Here is a 20,752-nt window from a genome sequence, read left to right as displayed (position 1 = left end):
AGAAGCAGCTCTTGCATCTCCAGCCTGGGCCCCTCTTTGGAACAAGATCTCCTCTTGCCTCCCCCTCGACCAGTGCCTGCCCCCACCCCCAGGTTAACTCCTGGCTCATTCAGGTCTCTGACTAAATGACCCCTCCTCCGAGAAGCCTTCCTCCACCCACCTTCCTGAGCTGAACTGACCCCTCTGCCGGCCCTGGAGAATCATTAATAATTAGCAAATAAACTGACCCTGCAGCTGTCTACCGTGGCACATCCTGCACAGGGTTGCCATGGTGAGAAACAGTCCGACTGCAAACTCACTCCTGCAGAGTGGGCAGCTCTTGTGATTTGGGGCTCTTTTTTGACAACACTGTTTATCTTCTCTGTCCATAGCATCTTAATCAGTGCAGCTCAAATCTCCCAAGAAGCATCTCCCGGGCTTCCTGCTGCCCATCAGTTTCCGCTGCTCTGGAGGGCAACTCCTTGCCCCTTGGGGCTCCCCCGGGCTCCCCTCTAACTTTGAGGATGATCCACCAAGGTGTTTCCAAATAACACGATAACAGAGACTTAATTTGATCCTCACAGATTTTTACTTCCTTGTCAGAGCCACTTAAAAGGGAACTGGGGGGAGTTTCCTGGTGGCCTAATGGTTAGGATTCCGGGCTTTCACTGCTGTGGCCCAGGTTCAATCCCAGGTCGGGGAACTGAGATCCCACAAGATGTGTGGTGCGGCCAAAAAAAAACTGGGGGCGGGAACTGGGGTTAATCCCCGGTGGTGACTGAGGAAGGGCCTGAGTTAGTGGGAGCGGAGGGAGGGTGTGTGTATCTGAGGAAGTCAGCGAAGGTTTCAGGGAAGATGGGGCATTTGACCTGTGACTTTAGAGACAAAGACCTTCCAGGCAGAGGAAATAGCCTGAGCATAGGTGTGGAGGCCTGAGAGAGGATGCAGGGCTCAAGGAACTCAAAGTTGTTTGGTATTATAGGAACTCAAGGTATGATGCCGAGGAGGCCCAGGCGGTGTGCTGGAGAGGTGCGCAAAGCTCCTGAGGACCTCAGAGCCAGGGACTTCATCCTGGGGGCAGCAGTGTTCCAGTGTGTATTCCCCAAACACTAGGCCCATGGAACTCTCAGCTCCAGAAGAGGGCTGGGTTTCTGTGTCCCCCACGTGGAGACTCCCTCCGACATATGTGAATTTTGTAAAGGTTTTGCTAAAACTAATAGTAACCACCTGTGAGTATCTGCAAGGCACCAGGCAGGCATCACCAAATCGGACCCACCTCACCACCCTATGAACTAGGTCCTGTTGTATCATTCCTATTTTAGAGAGAGGTTAAGAAATTTTATAGGGGGGTAAAGGTCACACAGCTGGTAAGTGGTAGAGCTAAGATATGAACTTGAGCAGTCTGATTTTGAGCTTCCTGGAGTAAAGAATGGGCTTAACTTTATTTCATCCAACTTTTCCTGACTTGTTTTTAATTATGGAAAAATTTGTGCACATCTAGTAACATTGCAAGACAATTGATTCTGTGGGCAATGGGGAGCTATGAAAGGGTTCTTATCCAGGAGCTTTCTATCTGATTTGCAAATATCCTTAGTATGCTGTTATCAGTCACTTACACTTTGGTGTGAGTTAGTCCTTTCCTAGAGCACCTCAATAGTCTTGGTATCTCCCCAGTACCCAGGAGGGATGACATGAGATGGTGCTATAAGAACATTTGCTTGAGTGAATTGTAACTTCCCCTGTTGAAGACAGTGGGAGCAACGGAAGGAAAGGCCTGGAGCCTGGGACATGGTCATGTCAGAGTGTGAGGGACAGGAGGCAGGCAGGGACAGTTGTGAGGGCACCATGGGATCCAGAGTCTTGGAATTGAAATGCAAGAGCCAAACTCACCTACTTCACGGCTAAAGGCCAGGCCTGAACATTAAGTGCAAATCCAAATATCTATTCAGAATGTTTCCTCTTTTAGACAGCAGCTAACCCACCTGGTCAACCGGAAAATGAGGCATTTGTTGGAGCTGAAGGTGCATCAGTAGATTCTTGCTTTTAAGAGTCAGAGTTGGAGGGGAAAAAATCACCCTCAGAGCCTATATCCATCCCCACACCCACAAAGCTACTGGCAAAGAGCAGGGGATTTGGAAGCTTGGCTCGTTGAACCAAGGGATCCTTAGAAAGCAGCTAGGCTGTTTCTCTCATTCTAAGGAGGGCAGGACTGAGGTCTGGAGAGGGCAAGGTCACAGAGCTGGTTGAGACCAGAATCTGAGGGTCCCTTCCCAGTTCGGGGCTCTGCCCATGGCTTCGGGGCCTGCACTGCAGTCCACTGCCACTTTCTTGGCCCCGTCCCCTTTGTCAGGGGGGGCAGCCTTGTGCACACACCGCCCACCACAGACCCACAGACAGAGCTCCCTGCTGTCATCTGACTGCCCCTAATGAGATTACAGACTCCTGGTGAAATAGACGAGAGTTAATTCCCTCTGGCTTTAAAGGGCAGGCCAGGCCACAAGAAATAGCAAAAAACAAAACAAAACAAGCAAACAACCCCACCCAAAACAAACAAAAAAACACCTTTATCTAAAAACGCTAAATATAGATGGTGACCCTAACAGCCATTTCCCTGCTTGGCATGTTGCAGTTCATTCCTGCTTTCACAAATGTTCTCTGGATGGAATGTTGCACCAGCCCTAACAAAGTAGATGCTATTATTATGTCTGCTTGGTTGGGGAAAGAGCACACTGAGGCAGTGTGCTCCTAAATGGCTGCTCCAGGATCACACAACTAGTAAGTGGCAGAGCTGGGACTTGAAAGTAGGTCCCTTGGGCACTGTCTCTCTAAAAATAATAAGCCCTGAGAACCTACAGCGTTCCCAGTTTTAGGCTTAAAGCAGCCCTGAAGGACATACCTCACAACGGGTAACACAGCCCAAGTTTGAACTCGGGTCCACTGGACTCAAATCCTACATTCCCCACAATATTGAGAAGCACCTTTGAACCCATCCACCTGTACACGTGGTGGGAACCAAACAACGTAGGCCTGATTTCCACTCTGCTACTTGCTAGCTCTGGCCGGAGTCCCATGGCCAAGGGACTCTGGCTCCTGGGGTCTCAATCTCATTTTACTTTCAGTAAAATGAAGGTTGGACCCCTGGGGTTGTTGGGATGATTCCCAATCGTTCACACAGGTAACGCAACTGGAACAGGACTCCCACACAACCTGCTCGTTTCCCGACCTCTCTTTGCCTCAGTTTCCTCATCTGTAAAATGATACTTACAGTACTTACTTCTTGGATTTAGTGCTAGGATTAAATGTGCTAATACAAGTAATGTGTGTCTAGAACAGCACATGGTGTACAATAAATGCTTAATGCTGACGATTGCTAGCATTGCTAGTTATTCATTATTTTGCTAGTTTATTGTTATTTATTATTGCCAGTTATTGCCTTGCCTTCAATGCTTTCTGGAATGAAGTGGAGGTAAAAATCAAACCAACCAAACAAATGTTTCTCTTCTTCCTCCCACCAGTCCCCTGTCCCCTCCCCTTTCTAAAAGGAGCACTTGGCTTTGAGGTCTGATCCCCCAACCACATGGCCTGCTCTAATTTCCCAGGCTCTAATCTGCTCCCGGCTCCTAATGATGCAGCTGGTAATAGGATTGTGGCCTCCCTCTGGGGCAACCACGCGGGCCATGGCCGTGGGGCTGGCAACTAGCGCTTAGCAACCCTGACCACCTGCCGGCTGAGGAGCCAGAGCCCCCAGCCAGGACCCTGTGCCCGGGCTGGCCTCCCGTGCATGGAATGGTGCTGTGCCCTGGGCCAGCAGGCTGGGCTCGCCATGGTGCTGGGTGCCATCCTGGCACGAGGGCGGGATGTGTGCAGGCGGAATGGACTGCTCATCCTGTCTGTGCTCTCTGTCACCGTGGGCTGCCTCCTCGGCTTCTTCCTGAGGACCCGGCACCTCTCACCACAGGTCAGCCATGCGGGGCATCACGGGTCCCCATCTCGGAGGGCTGGGTGGGCCTGAGGAATCTGGGGGTCACATTCCCACTCCGTGGCTCCCCGATGGCATGACAGTGGGTCACTTTGCCTCTCTGGGTCCCAGTTTTCTCCTCTGTGAAGTGGGTGTGATAAACGCATTGCAGGACTAGAGTGAGAGAGGAAGTGGCTTCACACCAGCATCTCCAGGTGAAAGAGAGGTAAGGATGCCTTCTTGGAATAACCACAGGCTAAGAGCTGTAGGGGAGGGAAGAATGGGATCCTATAAGCATGCAAAGCAGGCATCAGAGAATACCTCCTAAAGCAGCTCACGGGCAGAGAGCCGGAATGGGCATTCTAGGCAGAGGTAACAGCAGAAGCAAGGCAAAGGGGCATGAGAGGTTTGCGGGGGGCTGGGGGGGGCAGGTGGAGCAAGCTGTTCACAGCAGCTGGAATGTACGCTGTGAGGCAGGGGCTAGAGCACAGGGGCCATCAGGCCTCTAGATCCCAGCACCGAGCACGGGCTTGGGGCAACCATGAGAAGCTCTGAGCAGTAACATGGTCAGACCTGAGCTTGGAGACATCCCTCTGGTGCTGAGTGGAGGATGGGGTAGTGGCGGGACTGGCAGGGGGCCAGGTGAAGGGTGAGACATGACAGTGGGGATGAGCAGGGCAGATCTGAGAACTGTTTCCCAAAGAGATAGCTTCAGGATGTGGTGGCTGATTGGATGTGGGGTTGGGGGGACAGGGAGGCAATGCAGGCCCCCAGGGTTCTGGCCTGTGTAACTGCAAGGGTGATGATGCCTTGCCTGGGGAAGGGCCCTCTTCTCACTTAGCGCTCATCTCATGCGGGAGACGGAGGGACACTCATGCTGTCGAAGGCAAAACTTTTCTAACACTGTTAAATGGTAAGGAGGACTTTATTCAGGACTACTGTGATAGGTGTTAAGACCATGGCGACAGGGGAGAGCGATCAGGAGCAACTCAAATACGGCAACTGCAGCTGGGGATTTACAGCCAATGAGCACAGTGAGGTCAGTGACTAGAAAATTACTAAGAGGAGACATCAAGGATAGGGGAGGGGAAGTCTTGCTAAACCCACTAACAAGGTCTTTGTTGAAGGCAGAGTTGGGGGGATTCTCACTAAATTGACTTAGCAGGGTTTACGCTACAAATGGGTGAAGCAGGATGAAGAAAGGATGAGGCTTAGTTGAAAAGAGGGCTCAGAATGGCCGGTCTAAAGTTTGGTCAAGGAGAGTTTTTGTCAGTGGGCTTCTGGAAGATTCCTTATTTCATAATATTCCTCTTCCTGCAGTTCAGTGATATCTAATATGTTCTCTACAACCGGGGCTCAAGGTATCAGATTTCGTCTTCCATTAAAAGGAAAACACGCCTCTCTGGGAATCGAGCCCGCTATTACTATAGTTACACTGTTAAGGTGCTATCAGTTATTTAGGGAGAAGCATAGACTCTGGAGTCAGAGGAACCCTGAACTTGGACTCTACTAGTGAATGGCTGTGTGGTCCTAGGCCAACTCCTGTCTCCTTTCTGGAGCTCAGTTTCGTTATCTGTAAAATGGAAAAGGGTGGGACTGTATGTCTGCTAGAATTGCTGTGAGGAGTAAACAAGGATTCATCAGTGCCTGGATACAGTGGGTGCTTAGTGAGTGTTACTTTACTCCTCCCTCCCTTACCCACCTGTCCAAGTCCTACCAACGTCAAGAACCGCCTCATAGATCCCATATCTTATGAAAATTCTTCCAGACCTACCCACATCTGCCCACTCTCCTCCCACACTCACCCCATGCTCATCCCTCCACTGGAACCCAGCTGCTGGAGGTCTTGCTTCAGAGCTGTTTGTTCAGAGTCTATTTCTCCCATCAGCCTTTGACTTGCTGACTATCACATGGGCTTTCTTGAACCAAAAGGTGAGCCTAGCTCAGTGTCACAGAGAGAACCCTCAACTAATGCCTGAATTAAATTGGCAATGGCACAAACAATTTGCAAGCCACTTTCTTTAATTTTCCTCAGCAACGAAAATATATTTCTTGCAGGAAGATTATTTTGTGAAAACAAATTGGAATGCCTATTCTTAAAAGCCAAACTCATCTGGCGCCTCCTTTGCCAAAGCTGCCTTCCCCATCTGTTTGGAAGCGCTAACAAGTTCTGGTCTGGATTAACCTGCCAGATAAATTGAAGGAAGGATGTGGAGTCTTAGAACAATTACTTGTCAGGAATTGGCTTTGTCAGCATCTTATTTTGAAATCCAGGAGTTGTTTATTTGATCTCTGCCTGTGACTCAGAAACCAAACCCTTCTTATTTTGTAAGCTTATGCAACAAGGCAAAAATCATAAACAATGTGCAAAATGGTAGAATGTTCTATTTGTGAAAAGAACTTACAAAATCACAAGATTTATCTTTGGAAATAAGTATCTCATTTAAAAATATAGATCATTTTGAGAGTTCCAGTTAAACCATGATGAATTTATAATTGTACCCATTTTTCTTTCCTTCCTGGGATACCACTAAAACTGTAGTAATGGAATTGTTTAAAAATATAAACTCCCAAGAACAAAGACAATACAAACGGAGACAACCGAGAAAAGAAGTCGAGGAATGACAATAATTCCTGGATGGGAAGTGGATAGAGTTGAATGATCTCATTTAGTAGAGCACAGAAAGCTGAAATCTTGTGTCTGTAGAAGCAGAATGATAGCAGATACCACCTGAGTTTGTCTTGGAGAACTCCAGAAGGGCTCTGGACCTGAAAGTGCAAGGCGCTGCAGGAGGCAAGGGTTAAGCATGCAGCTGAAATCAGGGACGTTGGTTAGAATTTTGTAACTGGAGCAGTTCGACCCCTACAGTTCATGTAATCAGGGGACCCCTCATCCACTAACTCTATCCCCCTGCCTGTCCCAAGGAACCAGAGAAGGTTGACTTAGGGATGTTAGGCCCACCTGTAAGCGTTGGGGGAGGGGAGGTGGTGAGGCGCATGCTTCAGGTGAATTAGTGGACATCTGCATCTTGAGCGTGGGGTCCCCACAAGACTGCTGTCAGCTGGGCTTAAGTACAGCCCCATCCCCCCACCTCCCACCCCACACACAGCCAGAGGCAGGAAGGGACTTGTCTCACTGAAGCCTCAGAGGAAAGATCTCCAAATTCTGCTGTGAAGGGGAATTCTCCCCATCTCACCCTGCCCCCAGTGAAAAAGCTACATCTTCACCTGTTAGCCTTCCTTGAGGAGCCATCAGTTGACAAGTCCCACTCATGCACACAGCAGTTTAGTGTGTCACACTTATACACAAGCAGAAGCCGAAGACCAAACGAACAGAACGGTAGGTCTCTAATGAAGCAGAGGCAATGCAGGGAGTAGAAGAAAACTCTTAAAACCTTTCCTCAAGTTCTTTGAAGACATGAGAGAAGGTACAGTGACCATAAAATAGAACAGGGTGCAAAAAGAAGAAACGATTCGAGAACAAGAAAGAACTTTGGGAAATTAAAAATAGATGATAAAAATATCAATAGCTGGGATAAAGCTGCAGAACTCTTCCAGAAGGTAAAACAAAATGAGCTAAAAATAGAAACATATAAGAAAATTAGAATGTCTAACATTCAAGTTACTAACAAGAGTTTTAAAGAGAGCTAACAGAAAAAAATGGAGAGAAAAATTTCACAGAGAAAACAAGAACATTTCTCTGAAGTAAAAGGTATGCACAGCACTATGAATTTTTTTTTTTTTTTTTTTGCGGTACGCAGGCCTCTCACTGTTGTGGCCTCTCGCGTTGTGGAGCACAGGCTCCGGACGCGCAGGCTCAACGGCCATGGCTCACGGGCCCAGCCGCTCCGCGGCATGTGGGATCTTCCCGGACCGGGGCACGAACCCGTGTCCCCTGCATCGGCAGGCGGACTCTCAACCACTACGCCACCAGGGAAACCCCAGCACTATGAATTTTTTAAAAAGAAAGGAGAAAATCTCATACCATGGTATGTCTTCATGAAAAGTACAGAAAAACTGGAGATAAATAGGTGATCCTTAAATGGTTCTGAGGGAATAAACTGGGTCTAATGTAAAGAATAGGAAGTAAGGCTCCCAACATCTTAAGCAACACTGGAATCTAGAAGACAAAGAGGAAACACCTTTGAAATTTGGAGAGGAAATTCTTTAAACTAAGAGTCTTATATACAGCCAATCTATTATCAGAGTTAAAGCTAGAATAAAAAATTTTTACTATGTAAGACTCAGAAGTTTCTCTCCCATTCACGCTTACTAGGAAGCTACCAAAGGAGATATTCCAGCAAAACAAAGAAGTAAGCCAAGAAGGCAAGGGATCCAGGAAAGAAGGGTTCCAATATGGGAAAAAGTCCCAGAATGACAGCAAAGAAGAGACCCCTGACAACCACTGGGCCTAGAGAGCAATCTGTCCAACCTGGAACAAGAGGATGGAGAGCTCTTGCACTGAGGTCCCAGGGGCCTAGAAACGGACCTATGTGTTTGAGTATATAGAAAATACTATTGTTAGACATTTAAAAAGCAATGTTAAAACACTTGGAAGAAATTAATGAGTGGCTCACAGAAAACAAGGTAAATGAAAAATCAGTCAATTCTTAACTTCAGGGGAAAACTGAAGGTTGTACAGAAAGGAGGCATGGTTGGCTCAATGGTGAGCAATATTTTGTGATCAAAATATTTTAAACCTTGACAATTAGTTAAACCAAAAATTGATATAATGGTGAAATGGTAGGAGGAAAAAAGGAGTAAGAATTAAGTCCTCATTTGTCATGGCAGGGAAGTTAATAGATGTCAAAAAGATATATCTCGAAATAGCATTATAACCATATTATTTACAAATAACAATACTAAAGGAAAAACAGCTAGAGGAGTTGGGGACGGTCACTCCTGGGAAGTTGGGGTTAAGCATAGAGATGGGTGAGGAACGGCTGCCTTTTTATCATTATAGTGTTATCTAAATTAAAGAAGATACACAGGGATTAAAATTAATTCAAAAGACATAGCCACGATGGGTAAATTTTTAAAAGTTGATTTTCTGGTGTGTTGGAAATGGTAATAGAAGGGGACTAGGAGGCCTGTTTTCCGGTCCTGCACTGTCACTAACTCACTCTGCGGGCAAATCACCTCCCTCTCCTGGCTCAGCTCCCTCAGCTGTAAAATGTGTTGTCAGCTGCACTAGGAGATCTGTAAAACCCCTTCTCAGCACCAACATTCTATAATTTGCGACTTTTCAAAGCATCAGGCCAGTAACCAAGGGTTATGTTTGGCTTTGTGTTTAAAAAAAAAAAAAGTTACAAGTACAAAAATTTAAGTCAGATGGTGTTTGCAAGTCCACGTACTGGCCTCACCCAGAAGCTTACCCTCTGAGGAAAGTGGACTCAAGCTAGCATTGCCAGAAATAGCAAAATTGAACTAAGTTAAATGTAAAAATTTTAAAAGAGCACATCCAGTTAAATTTGAATTTCGGATAAACAACAAATAATTTTTTTTTTGGGGGGGGGGGTTTATTTGCGGTATGCGGGCCTCTCACCGTTATCGTCTCTCCCGCCGCGGAGCACAGGCTCCGGACGCACAGGCCCAGCGGCCATGGCCCACGGGCCCAGCCGCTCCGCGGCACGCGGGATCCCCCCAGACCGGGGCACGAACCCGCGTCCCCTGCATCGGCAGGCGGACTCCCAACCACTGCGCCACCAGGGAAGCCCCAAATAATTTTTAGTGTAAGTAAAGAACCAATATTTGTTGTTTATCCGAAATTCATACTTAACTGGGCTTTGGAGTACCTTCCTCTTGCGCTGTTAGGTGCCAGTCATGTGACCGGTTACTCTGGCGAGAGCTGACTGGGCAAGGGCTTGGCCGGCAGATAGGCTGGAACCAGCAGCCCATGAGGAAGCCCGGCGCAAGAACTCTGCCCAGTAAGGGCTCTTTAATACTGAGAGCGGTGTCTCACAAACCAATCCGATTCTTTCTCTTTCAGCATTTTAAATGTGAGCCCTGCTTCAAGGGTCGGTAAGAATTGACAAAAGTGTGGGGCGAGGGAACCCAGTGCAGAAGGGAAACTGACTCAAAAATGCTGTTTACGAGTCAGTCTTTTCATCAAGTAGACTGACAATTCCTCCAGTGCAGGAACGGTGCCTAATTCACTCTTGGGTGCCCAGTACGATGGCTGCCAAAGTACGGGCTGAATGAATGTGTGAACAGTAGGCAGCCCTGCCCTCTCGCCACTTATCATCTGTTACATGAGACCGATTTGTAGCAAGGCTAGGCAGGTGAATGGCGAAAAGGTGGGGGAGAGCTGTTATCTGCTGTGATTACTGACCATTTACTCTCATCCAGACCTTCTGCCAAGTGCTTCATGTGCATCCTCTCATTTAAGCCTCCCAGTGGCCCTGTGAAGTGGTTATTACCCTCCTGTTACAGATGAGAAAAACTCAGAGAGGCCGAGGAACTTGCTTAAGGCCGCAGCTACTTCTAGGGGGCCAAGGTTAGAATCCAAGTCTGCTTGGCTGCAAAGCCAGTGTTTTCTCCATGGACTCTGCTGTCCATGGGCTAGACAGGAGAATACGGATGAAATGGTGCTTTGAAGATTGTAAAGCAACTGTGAAGTCTGTACTACCTGCTATAACCCCAACTCCTGCTGTGTTTTCAGGAAATCAGTTACTTCCAGTTTCCCGGAGAGCTCTTGATGAGGATGTTGAAGATGCTGATCCTACCGCTGGTGGTCTCCAGGTGAGGGGCGGGTGTTTGGCTGGGAGGTCTGGGGTGGGGTTGCAGGAAGAGGATTCTGTACGGATTCTGTAGGCGCCTCCTCCTGCTGTGGACAGCTGGACTGCAGGCTCTGGGTGGTGTGACTCTGGGGGCTTCATGGGGCGTAGACTGTGGCACAGGCGCTGGAGTCTGGGTCATTCAGTGACACCAGTTGTTTCAGTCCCATTCAGTGGACATTTGAGTGACTTGAGTAAGTGATTTGGAGTCCTGGGACGTGACCTGACTCCAGGGTAGCTCGGGGCCAGGGAGTTCACACACTGTTCCCAGGGAGAGGCTCTTTGTGGTGATTGCAGCAAGACATGGGGGAAAAGATGACCTTGGAGATGATCACGAGATGATATCCTGGCTCAACTCTGTGCTGTACTGGCTGTGGAACCTTGGACAGGTCAGACTTCTCTGAGCCTCCGTTTCCTCATCTGTAAAATGATAATAGTAACACCTACTCCAAAAGGTTGCTGCGAGGACTGTAGGAGGCTATCTATTTGCTAAACGTTCAGGGCTGATCACAGGGTATGAGGGCAGACAGGTGGGAGATGAAGTTGGAGGATGGGTTCTTGCTTGATCATGAAAGACCTTGAATGCCAGGCTAAAGAATTCAGTCTTGGGGCTTCCCTGGTGGCGCAGTGGTTGGGAGTCCGCCTGCCGATGCAGAGGACACGGGTTTGTGCCCCGGTCTGGGAGGATCCAACGTGCCGCGGAGCGGCTGGGCCCGTGAGCCATGGCCGCTGGGCCTGCGCGTCCGGAGCCTGTGCTGCGCGTCCGGAGCCTGTGCTCCACCGCGGGAGAGGCCGCGGCAGTGAGAGGCCCACGTACCGCAAAAAAAAAAAAAAAAAAAAGAATTCAGTCTTTACCCACTAGGGTGGGGCCACAGCAAATCCTTGGAGGTCACCTGGTCTCTACCACTGGTGTGCTGGTGACCTTGGACAAGCCCCTGGTCCTCTCCAGGTCTCAGATTTTCCAGATGTGTAATGAGTTGGCGGTGCCAGATGGTGTCTAAGAGCCCTTTGCTCTGAGACGGTGGGTTTGGAATCCTCACTTCCCAGGACTTGCGCGCAGGGAGGGAAGTGGACAAGCCTCTGAGTCCTGAGGGACGTACTGGGCTCTGTCCCCTGGGACAGGGTCGTCAGCCTTCTCAGCCTCCCTGCTGAGAACCCTAACCCTTTCCCTCTAGGGTGGTGGAGATAATGGTCCCCCCGCCCGGGAGGCCAGGTAATGGTGCTTTCTGCTGCCCCCAGGAGGCCTTGTTAAGCTCAGTTCGGCTTTGTGCAGGCAGCAGTTGGGTCTCTCAGGACTCAGCCTTCAAGTCTCTGCTGAAAGGCCACCTCCCTCCAGAAGCTTTCCCTGACTCCTCAACCCGCTTCCGTGGTTGTCTCCTCTTCATGCTTCTTTTGAGTCATTCACTGAGTCAGGGAATCTGTCAAGGTCACTGGTAGGCTCCATATTGCTAGACCCAAAGGACACTCCGAGTTCTTGTTCTGCGTGACCTGTCCACAGCAGTTGATACAGCAGTTGGTCACTCCTTCCCTCTTGAAACACTCCTCCCTATGCCCTTACACTCTCTGGCTTTGTCTGCTCCCTGCCCCCCCGAGCCGAGTTTCTCTCTCTCTACTCAACCTCTGAACGTTGTAGTTTCTCAGGCCTTTTCTCATCTGTCCTCACGGCTTTAACATACCACCTACAAGTCCAGCCCTTCCAAATATAGATCTCCCTCCCCAACCTCCCCTCTGAGTGCCACTCAAACTACCTACCTGACATTGCCACTTGATGTCTCACGAGGATTTCAGCTTAGCGTAACCAACCTGAGATTTTACCCGCAAACCAGTTCCTTCTCCTGTGTCCTGCTGGTCAGTAAGCGGCAGTTCCACCTACCCAGTTATTCAAGCCTCCGTATTTATTCTCTTCCCCCACCCCCAGCTCTTCCAGCAGCGACTCCAGCTGATTCTTCCCCCCAATTACAGCCCAGCATCACCCCTACCACAGGGCAGACTCCACAGTGACCTCACTGGTCTCCCAGCTCTGGTTTTTGTTCCCCTCCCATCTGTTCTCCACCTGGTGGCCAGAGTGATCTTGTGAAAAGCCAAGCGGGCCATGCCATTCATTCACCTAAAACCCTTCAGTGGCTCCCGTGGCATTTAGAATAAACCCCTGCATCCTTAACATAACCTTGGCGGCCCTGCAGGATCCTCCCTGCCTGTGCCCCACCTCATGTCATGCCTCATTCACTCCAGTCCCCAGACCTCTTAGTTTCCTAAGCAGACCAAACCCTTCCTCCGTCTCAGGGTCTCCACACATGCTGTCCCTTCTGCCTGGAGCACGCTTCCTCAATGCTTTACACGTCTTTCCCTTCCTCTTCCTTTAGATCTCAACTTCCATGTCACCTCCTTAGAAAGGCCCTCCCAACCTGTGCCCCTTCACCACCACCTTCGCTCTCCCCCAGCATGCCCATTTCCTTTTCCTGCACAGCAGTCATTTTGTACTGTTATTCTATATGGATTCAAGTGTTAACCTGTTTATCTTCCACTGGACTGTAAACTCTGTGAAGGCAGATACAATACTCTGTTAAGGTTCCACTCTGGCCTTCACACGAAATGCCTGGCTCATCATAGGTGCTTATTAATACTTGCCAAGTGGATTAATGAATTCAGCAATCATGCACTGTGCTTTCTGGTACACGGCCCTGCCCTGGGAGACTGATGAGAAAATAAATAATTACATGACAGCCAAGTAAGCATGTCGATGCAGGAAGCACAGGACTTTTTTTGTTGTTTCCCTTTTTCCCAGTTGTATTGCAATATTGTTAGGCAGCTTGACCATCCTTTATTGTGTTTTTGTTTATTTATTTATTTATTTTTTGCTGCATTGGATCTTTGTTGCTGCACGTGGGCTTTCTCTAATTGCGACGAGCGGGGGCTACTCTTCATTGCGGTGCGTGGGCTTCTCATTGCCGTGGCTTCTGTTGCGGAGCACAGGCTCTAGGTGCGTGGGCTTCAGTAGTTGTGGCTTGCAGGCTCTAGAGCGCAAGGCTTGGTAGTTGTAGTGCACGGGCTTAGTTGCTCCACGGCATGTGGGATCTTCCCGGCCCAGGGCTCAAACACATGTCCCCTGCATTGGCAGGCGGATTCTTAACCACCGCACTGCCAGGGAAGTCCCAATCGTCCTTTATTGTTGACCTTACTTACGGCCAGGGCATTGCCTCTTACTCAGAACTGAAATGCCTCCAAGGCAGAGGCCCTTGAGTAGACCCTGGAGTCAGACAGACCTGGGTTCCTATCCTGGCCCTGCCATTTCCTTGCTGTGTGACCTTGGGCACGTTATTTAACTTAAAATCCTGAAGTCAGAGTCAAAGGCCTGGGTCCCAGACCTGCTTCTCCCCAAATCACGTGATCTTGTGGCAAGCACCCTCACCTTGAGTCTCAGTTTACCCAGGTTACCCAGTGACTTTGGGCCCATCCAGCTCTCTGGGTCCTGGCTCTCAAAGATTTGGTCTCTCACCACCAGACTCAAGTGCTTTCTCTTGGCTGGAAACGAAATGTGGTATTAACTTGAGAAAAGCCAGTGTGTGCTCATATGTTTCATTTGTTTATTATACAATTTCGGCTGGTTCAAAGCAGCCATGTCACTGAAAAATGGAAGTGCTTTAAAACTTTCCTACTACGGGAGAATTAAACCTTCTTGGGGGAAATGACACATTTCTGAGCTCCAAACTGCACCATCCCTGAGCTCTCATTCCTTTAGCTTCAACTGGTCTATAATCCATCCATCCATCCGTTCGTCCGTCCATCCATCCATCCATCCATCCATCCATCGCTCACGGTCACCTGATCTCTTGCTCCTGGCCAGCCCAGGGCGGGGCATCCGTATCCTCAAGGAGCAACCACTCTGGTGTGGCGGTTGTCACTCCGGACAGAGCAGAGTCACCAAAGCTACTCTGGAAATTCAGACGTCAGGTCTCATGCCGGGCCTACTGAACCAGAACTGCCAAAGGGCCCAAACAAGTTTAAAAGCTCCACAAGTGTTCTAAGGGTTTGAAAAGAAACCCTGATGTCTTGGGATCAGGGCTTCTGGCTGGATACCTGAAGAGCCTGGCATGAGCACTGCTGCTTTTCGGTCCCCAGGGCCCCCAAGCTGTACCCCCCACCAGGAGACAGAGGTTTCCTGCAGTATAAATTGCTCCAGGGCAGTGGGAGGATACACATCAAGGCACATTTGCTTCAGTTCCAATAACCTGCAAGCCTGGCACCCATGACTCTGGGTGCTCCCACCTCTTCCAGTAGAACCTGCCACCCTTCCCTATGCCAAGCCTCTGGCATCAGGCTGGTCACCTCATTAGCCTCTAAGCGTGCCACATACCACCTCTGTTCATGCTGCTCCCCTCCCATGAACGCCCTTTTCTCTTAATTAGCTAAGTCCCCCTCTGTGTTCAAGACCTAGATCAAGTTTCTTCCGTGAAATCCTCCCAGCCCTTCATTTACTGGTAACTAGTGATGATGACCTGTCTCCATGCCTGATGCTGCTTTTAACCCTGGATGGACACAGTGTTGTTAGTTAAATGAATTCACACTCACAGCTGGCACACCACATTATGGGGTACAGACACCATTTTTTGCACAGTAGTGACATAGAAATAAATTAGCATTCTTATCTGGACTAGCCATTCATGCTGCTGAACAAGAAATGGCCCAGCCAGTGGGCAGAACCAGTCGCCATGACCCCTCTCTGGAGAAGAGCCATGTGCACTGCTGTGTTTTTATGTGAGTTACTGGGAGGGGGTCAGTTCACTTCCCCCTTGTCATTCACACTAACCTCTTCCTGGTGGTCAGCGTAACAGATTTTTGCAGGAGACGGAAATCTAATAGACAAGCAAAGAGAGAGGATGAGATGTAAAGAAGTATGGGAGGTAATGGTGGGGTTGATGCGAGGGGAGAGAAGACCTGTGCCTGCCTTGGAGGGTCTCACCATCGGCAGGGAGACAGCCACAGAGCCACTTTGTTCCAGAGAACGGAGCCCCAGGGGGAGGGAGGTGGGGCTTGTGGCCTGGGTTAGAGCCCAACTCAGTCATTCTTCCCACAATCTGACATCTTCCAGCTCGTGGGCCTCTTTTCTCTAGAATCCACTCCAAACCAGCCCCCAGCCTGACCGCCTCCTCAGACAGGCACACGCAGTCCAGCGGAGGGCCACCTATCCTTGGCCAGTCGTGGCTTTGTAAGGCACAATGAAGGGAGTGAGCAGGCAGCAGAGGTTCCAGGGGAAGAACAGGGTCTCGAGTCACTCACCAGATGTGTGAACTTGACCAAGTCTCTTAGCATCTGAGCCTCAGTGACCTTGTCTGTAAAATGGGAAGAACACCTCCGTCCCTCGCAGGGTTATTCTGAGAATGAAATAAGATAATGCGCTTGAAGCACCCAGCATAGCTCCTGATACATCACCAGTCTTCTCCAAGGCCCAGATGAGATGTTTCATGAAAACCTCTACCTGTGTTCCTTCTCTCAGCAGGCAGCCCCTTGGGGTGACCTCTTCCTTCCTCGTGCTCCTTTAGCACCTGCAGCTTGTCACCTCCTCTAGAAAGTCTCCCTTGACTCAGGTATGCTCGGGTGCTCCCTCAACATTGATACAGGTACAGTGCATGTAGCACTCCTCCATCTGAGTCCTGCACATCTGTGTTCACGGCGGCCTTTGCAGGGGCATAGACCACACGTCTCCATACTGCACATTGTCACCTTGCCCAGAACCATTCCCCATGCCATGATCGTCGAAGCCTCCTCATTTTCCATGAATTCCTAGTTCTTACTGCCTCTTGATTTTCTCTGCCCTCACATTCCTACAAGCAGTCATGAGGCACAGCCTTTGCCAGTTTCCCATTCAAGTATATTTCCCTTGCTTCAAGCAGTTCCTAAATTTTGCAACTTCACCAACAGTTGGGAGCAAGATCACAGGTGAGGATCGCATCTAGAAGTGTAAGCCCTTCAGCCGTCTCTTGGTTCTTTCTTTCTCTGTCTGTATATTAGCTATCTATTGCTGTGTAACAAATTACCACAGACTTAGTGACTTAACACCATTTACTATCTACCAATTTCCATGGGTCAGAAGCCCAGGCATGGCTTAGTTGGATCCTCTGCTCAGAGTCTCACAAGGCTGCAATCAAAGTGTCATCTGGGCTGTGTTCTCATCTGAAGGCTCAGCCAGGGAAGAATCCACTTCCAAGCCCATTCAGGTTCTTGGCAGAAATTATTTCCTTGTTTAAAGGCTATCAACTGGAGTCCACCCTCGGGTCCTAGAGGCTACCTGTAGTTCCCTGCCTTCTGACCATCTCCAAAGGCAGTTCCCAACATGGCTCTTTGCTTTGTCAAGGCCAGGAGGAGGATCATCTCTCTCCAGTCTTCTAAGGCAAAGTCTTATATAACATAATCATGGGAGTAATATCCATCACCTTTGCCATATTCTATTAGAAGCAAGTCACAGATCTCACCCACACAGGGAGGGGGATTACAGAAAGGCATGGATCACTGGGGGTCACCTTAGGGTGTGTCCACCTCTTTTCTCTCTCCGCACCTTCCTTCTCTCTACCCTTCTTCCAAGACCAGCCAAAAATAGTGCCTTCCTTGTCTTTATAAGTCACCTCCACTCATGCCCTGTTCCTGGAGTGGGGTTAGGAGGACGCGTTGCTCAGCTTCTGGTCCAAGTGGCTCATCAAGGAATTTCTTCTGAACCCCCTTACCATAAAAAGAATCCTGAAGAATTTGAATTCACTGCTTTCTCAGGAACATCAAGGGTCTGGTACATAGTAAGTGACTAAGAGCTGCTTATTAAATAAATAAAGGGCAGTGGAGGGCTTCCCTGGTGGCGCAGTGGTTGGGAGTCCACCTGCTGATGCAGGGGACATGGGTTCATGCCCTGGTCCGGGAAGATCCCACATGCCGTGGAGCGGCTGGGCCCGTGGGCCATGGCCGCTGAGCCTGCACGTCCGGAGCCTGTGCTCCACAACGGGAGAGGCCACAACGGTGAGAGGCCCACGTACCGCAAAAAAAAAAAAAAAAGAGCAGTGGAAGGAAAGTTGAGGCAGAATTCAGGGAAGTTTTATGACCTTCATTTGAAATGACCCCTGGAGGATGATTAGGAGTTGTCTTTTTAAAAAGGTTGGTACTTTAAAAAGTTATGTAAGCAAATTACAAACATTGTGGATAACAACAACAAAAATCCCGTCATTCCACAGCCTTAATGCTGCCACTGTTCTTCCTGTAAATGTTTGTTCTTGTCATTCTTAAGTGAATTCACTAGGCCCAGCGTGTGGTCCTTGGCTGACTGGTTCAGAAGCTCAACCTCATCTGAGTCCCTGAGCTGGTCAGGGCTGTCCTCTGATGCTGACAAGAGGCAACCAAATAAACGAAATGCCAATTGATTCATCCACAGAGATAAATACAGTTGCCGAGGAGGACGGATGCACACAGCCTCTGGCCAGAGCATTTCCCCCTATAGGCTCATCACTTGGGGACCCTGCTGGTTAAATCTGTTTGCTGGCAGGACAATTTAATTATTTAATGGTACAACCAGTAGGAGTCCAGGTTTGCCATTTTCAGTTAGTTTCTGGGGCCCAAGGTGGTGGAGTTCCATCGTATGTGCATTTAAATTTAGTGAATTCAATTACATATGCTATGAAAAAGAGAGGAAATCATTTAAAGGAGACAAGTGGCTTCCCCCATTTGAAGAGCTATGTCCAGGGTGAGTGTACCATGGGAGGGCTGGGTCTACCTCACTCTAAGCCAGTCTCAGTTCCCAAGTGCCTTTCAGAGTGAGCATCTCCCCACATCGTTATTGTGATTCTAGGCCATGAAGAGAGGGTGGTTTGGTTTCCTTTTTACATCATGGCTGCTAAGTGTATGCTGACTGCTTCAGCTGGTGTTCACCTTAAGAAAGAGCAACCCATTCCAAAACTGTCTTGAATGAAACCTGTCTTGAATGAAATTATATACCTCCTGAACTTAACGAACAACTTAAGGGATCTTCAAGGGCAAATTTAATTATGAGTGGTTTTTGCTTTATATACTGACTTGAGAACTGAATGTGCCGAATATGGTTCTTCTTCTCCTCCTCCTTCTTCCTCTTCAAGAGGAAGCCCAGTGTCTTCCTCTTGAGGCCTGCATCCATTGGCCAAGGTCAGCTTATAAGTAGGTAAAGAGAGAACTGGAACATCTGATCTCGCCACTAGCCCTGTTGCTCTGGTTCCTTCCATATGGTGTCACTGTTGAACACAGGTCTTGCATGGTTTGGTTCAAGCCTGAACATGGCCCCTTGCAGTGACACGTCCCTGCTCAAGCCACAGGGATGCTCTGCTCTGGCCCCTAGATCATACCAAAGAGCTCAACTGTTGCTTCTCAAAGCAACCTCAGTCATGCCATGAGCTTAGCTCCCTGGGGTTGATCCCTGAGTCCATTTTCCATCCTGATGGGTTAGCCCTGGAGTCCTTTAGTGCTGACAGACCTTGATCATGGGCACTCTAGTATACCCTGATTCTAACTTCAAATTGCAAGAAGCAGGGGTTGGGGGTCTTAGTCTCTTTTTTCTGGGAAGGCTCCTGAGCCTCTCATGCAAATTGGTGCCCCTTTCCATCACGCTACAGATCTTAAGGTCTCAAGGAGGGGTACTTCCATCAAACCGCAAATCTCTCCCTTCCCTTGGACAACGTGCGCCTTCTTGCCTTGCATTCGCCATTTGAAAAATTCTTCTAAAAACAAAATCAACTGTAAGGAGACTTGCTGTCTCTACCTTTGAACACAAAAGCCTCAGACAAAATTTAGAAAACTCTGCCTCATGTTCCGTTGGCATAGGAACTAGTAGTCTGATGATTAGGACCTGCCACGGCATTGTCGTGTCCTTGAACTAGGGCCCCCTCTCCCATGAGTGGTACTTGAACGGTGCTGAGTACTTTGCCACTCTCCACTCTCTTCTCTCTGCTCCACTGATGACTGATTCCATGCTAATTACACCTTCTTTCATTAGAAAGTCAAGACTTTGGAGCCTTCCTTTCCCATTTTCTCCCTGTAACGCCACTTGTTGCTACTCTGATCCCTTTTGCTTTTAATTTATGGTTTAACCCAAAGAATACTGGCAACTTTCTGTTCTTTTAAGTTATTGGAGGAAACCTTACTGTTACTTCTGCAAAAGTATGTCTATCTGCTTTTTTCTTTTTTTCATTCAACATGATATAAAAATGCCCATGCCACACCCTCATCTCTGTAATCACATATGACTGTTCCACTCAGAGGCTGGAGCAGAGTTTGCAAAGCCCTTTTCCTTTTACTAGACACTCAGAATGCTGCTGGATACCCTGCTGGGGCACCACTATGCCCCAGGATTCTAGATGTACCTCAGCCTCTGTTATTTATCACACTCTTCACCTCGGCCATAGAATGGACACAACGCCATCTGCAGATTTACAAAGAAATTCCCAGCAGGTGCTGTGTGTGTTGGGGCCAAGGGGCGTTTTTTCCCCACTGAGGCTGGAGTTTGCTTCTCACGTTGGGAAGTCAACTGAACCTTGTTTTCACACATCTCCAGGCAAGAGCAATGCAAGGAACCAGGGGTGGGTCGAACCAGCATCTGAATCCAGCTGGGGCCTCCAAGTCTCCACTTGCTTTCTGCCAAACCCTCCTCTCCCCTCATTCTTCAATTTCTTAAACCAGGCATCATTCAAGCAAAACTGAATCCATGTGTTTGTGATTCACTGATGCTGAACATGGCAGAATGTTTTGTAAGCTCTACATCGCAGCAGAGAGATCCAAGGGCATGTGTGGGTTAGTATGTGAATGTGTGGTGTGGGTCCTTACATATGGGTATGTTGTGTGTGTGTGTGTGCATGTGTATGTATTGCTTTTCTTTGTATTGTAAGAATTTTAAACTGATTTTTCTTAGAATCAGGAAGTCACGTTTGGCCAAAGAAACCCAACACTCCCTTCTCCCCCTTCCTGAGGAACTCTAGTTTGGCAGAAAACTCCCAAACACCCACGTTCTAGCTTACTGGAGATGGTCCTGGGCCAAGCA

At 48.7% G+C, this 20,752-nt stretch overlaps 1 protein-coding gene across 3 annotated transcripts in view; it reads left to right on the top strand.

The window, feature by feature from the left end:
• The first annotated feature begins 3,787 nt into the window (after nucleotides 1-3,787).
• The window catches only part of SLC1A7 (solute carrier family 1 member 7), a 46,554-nt gene continuing 29,589 nt past the window's right edge, over nucleotides 3,788-20,752 (top strand). For 2 of the 3 annotated variants that reach the window (XM_060005207.1, XM_060005217.1), the window contains exons 1-2: nucleotides 3,803-3,937; nucleotides 10,599-10,678. In XM_060005207.1, the coding sequence (XP_059861190.1) occupies nucleotides 3,803-3,937; nucleotides 10,599-10,678 (215 nt within the window). Of the gene's footprint in view, nucleotides 3,938-10,598; nucleotides 10,679-20,752 lie in introns of all 3 variants that reach the window. The other variant, XM_060005198.1, reaches the window with a different exon arrangement.

This window comes from Delphinus delphis, chromosome 1, assembly GCF_949987515.2.
Source record: "Delphinus delphis chromosome 1, mDelDel1.2, whole genome shotgun sequence".
Lineage (NCBI taxonomy): Eukaryota > Metazoa > Chordata > Mammalia > Artiodactyla > Delphinidae > Delphinus > Delphinus delphis.
Note: the sequence above shows the minus strand (reverse complement) of the source record. Positions and strands in the feature narration are given on the sequence as shown.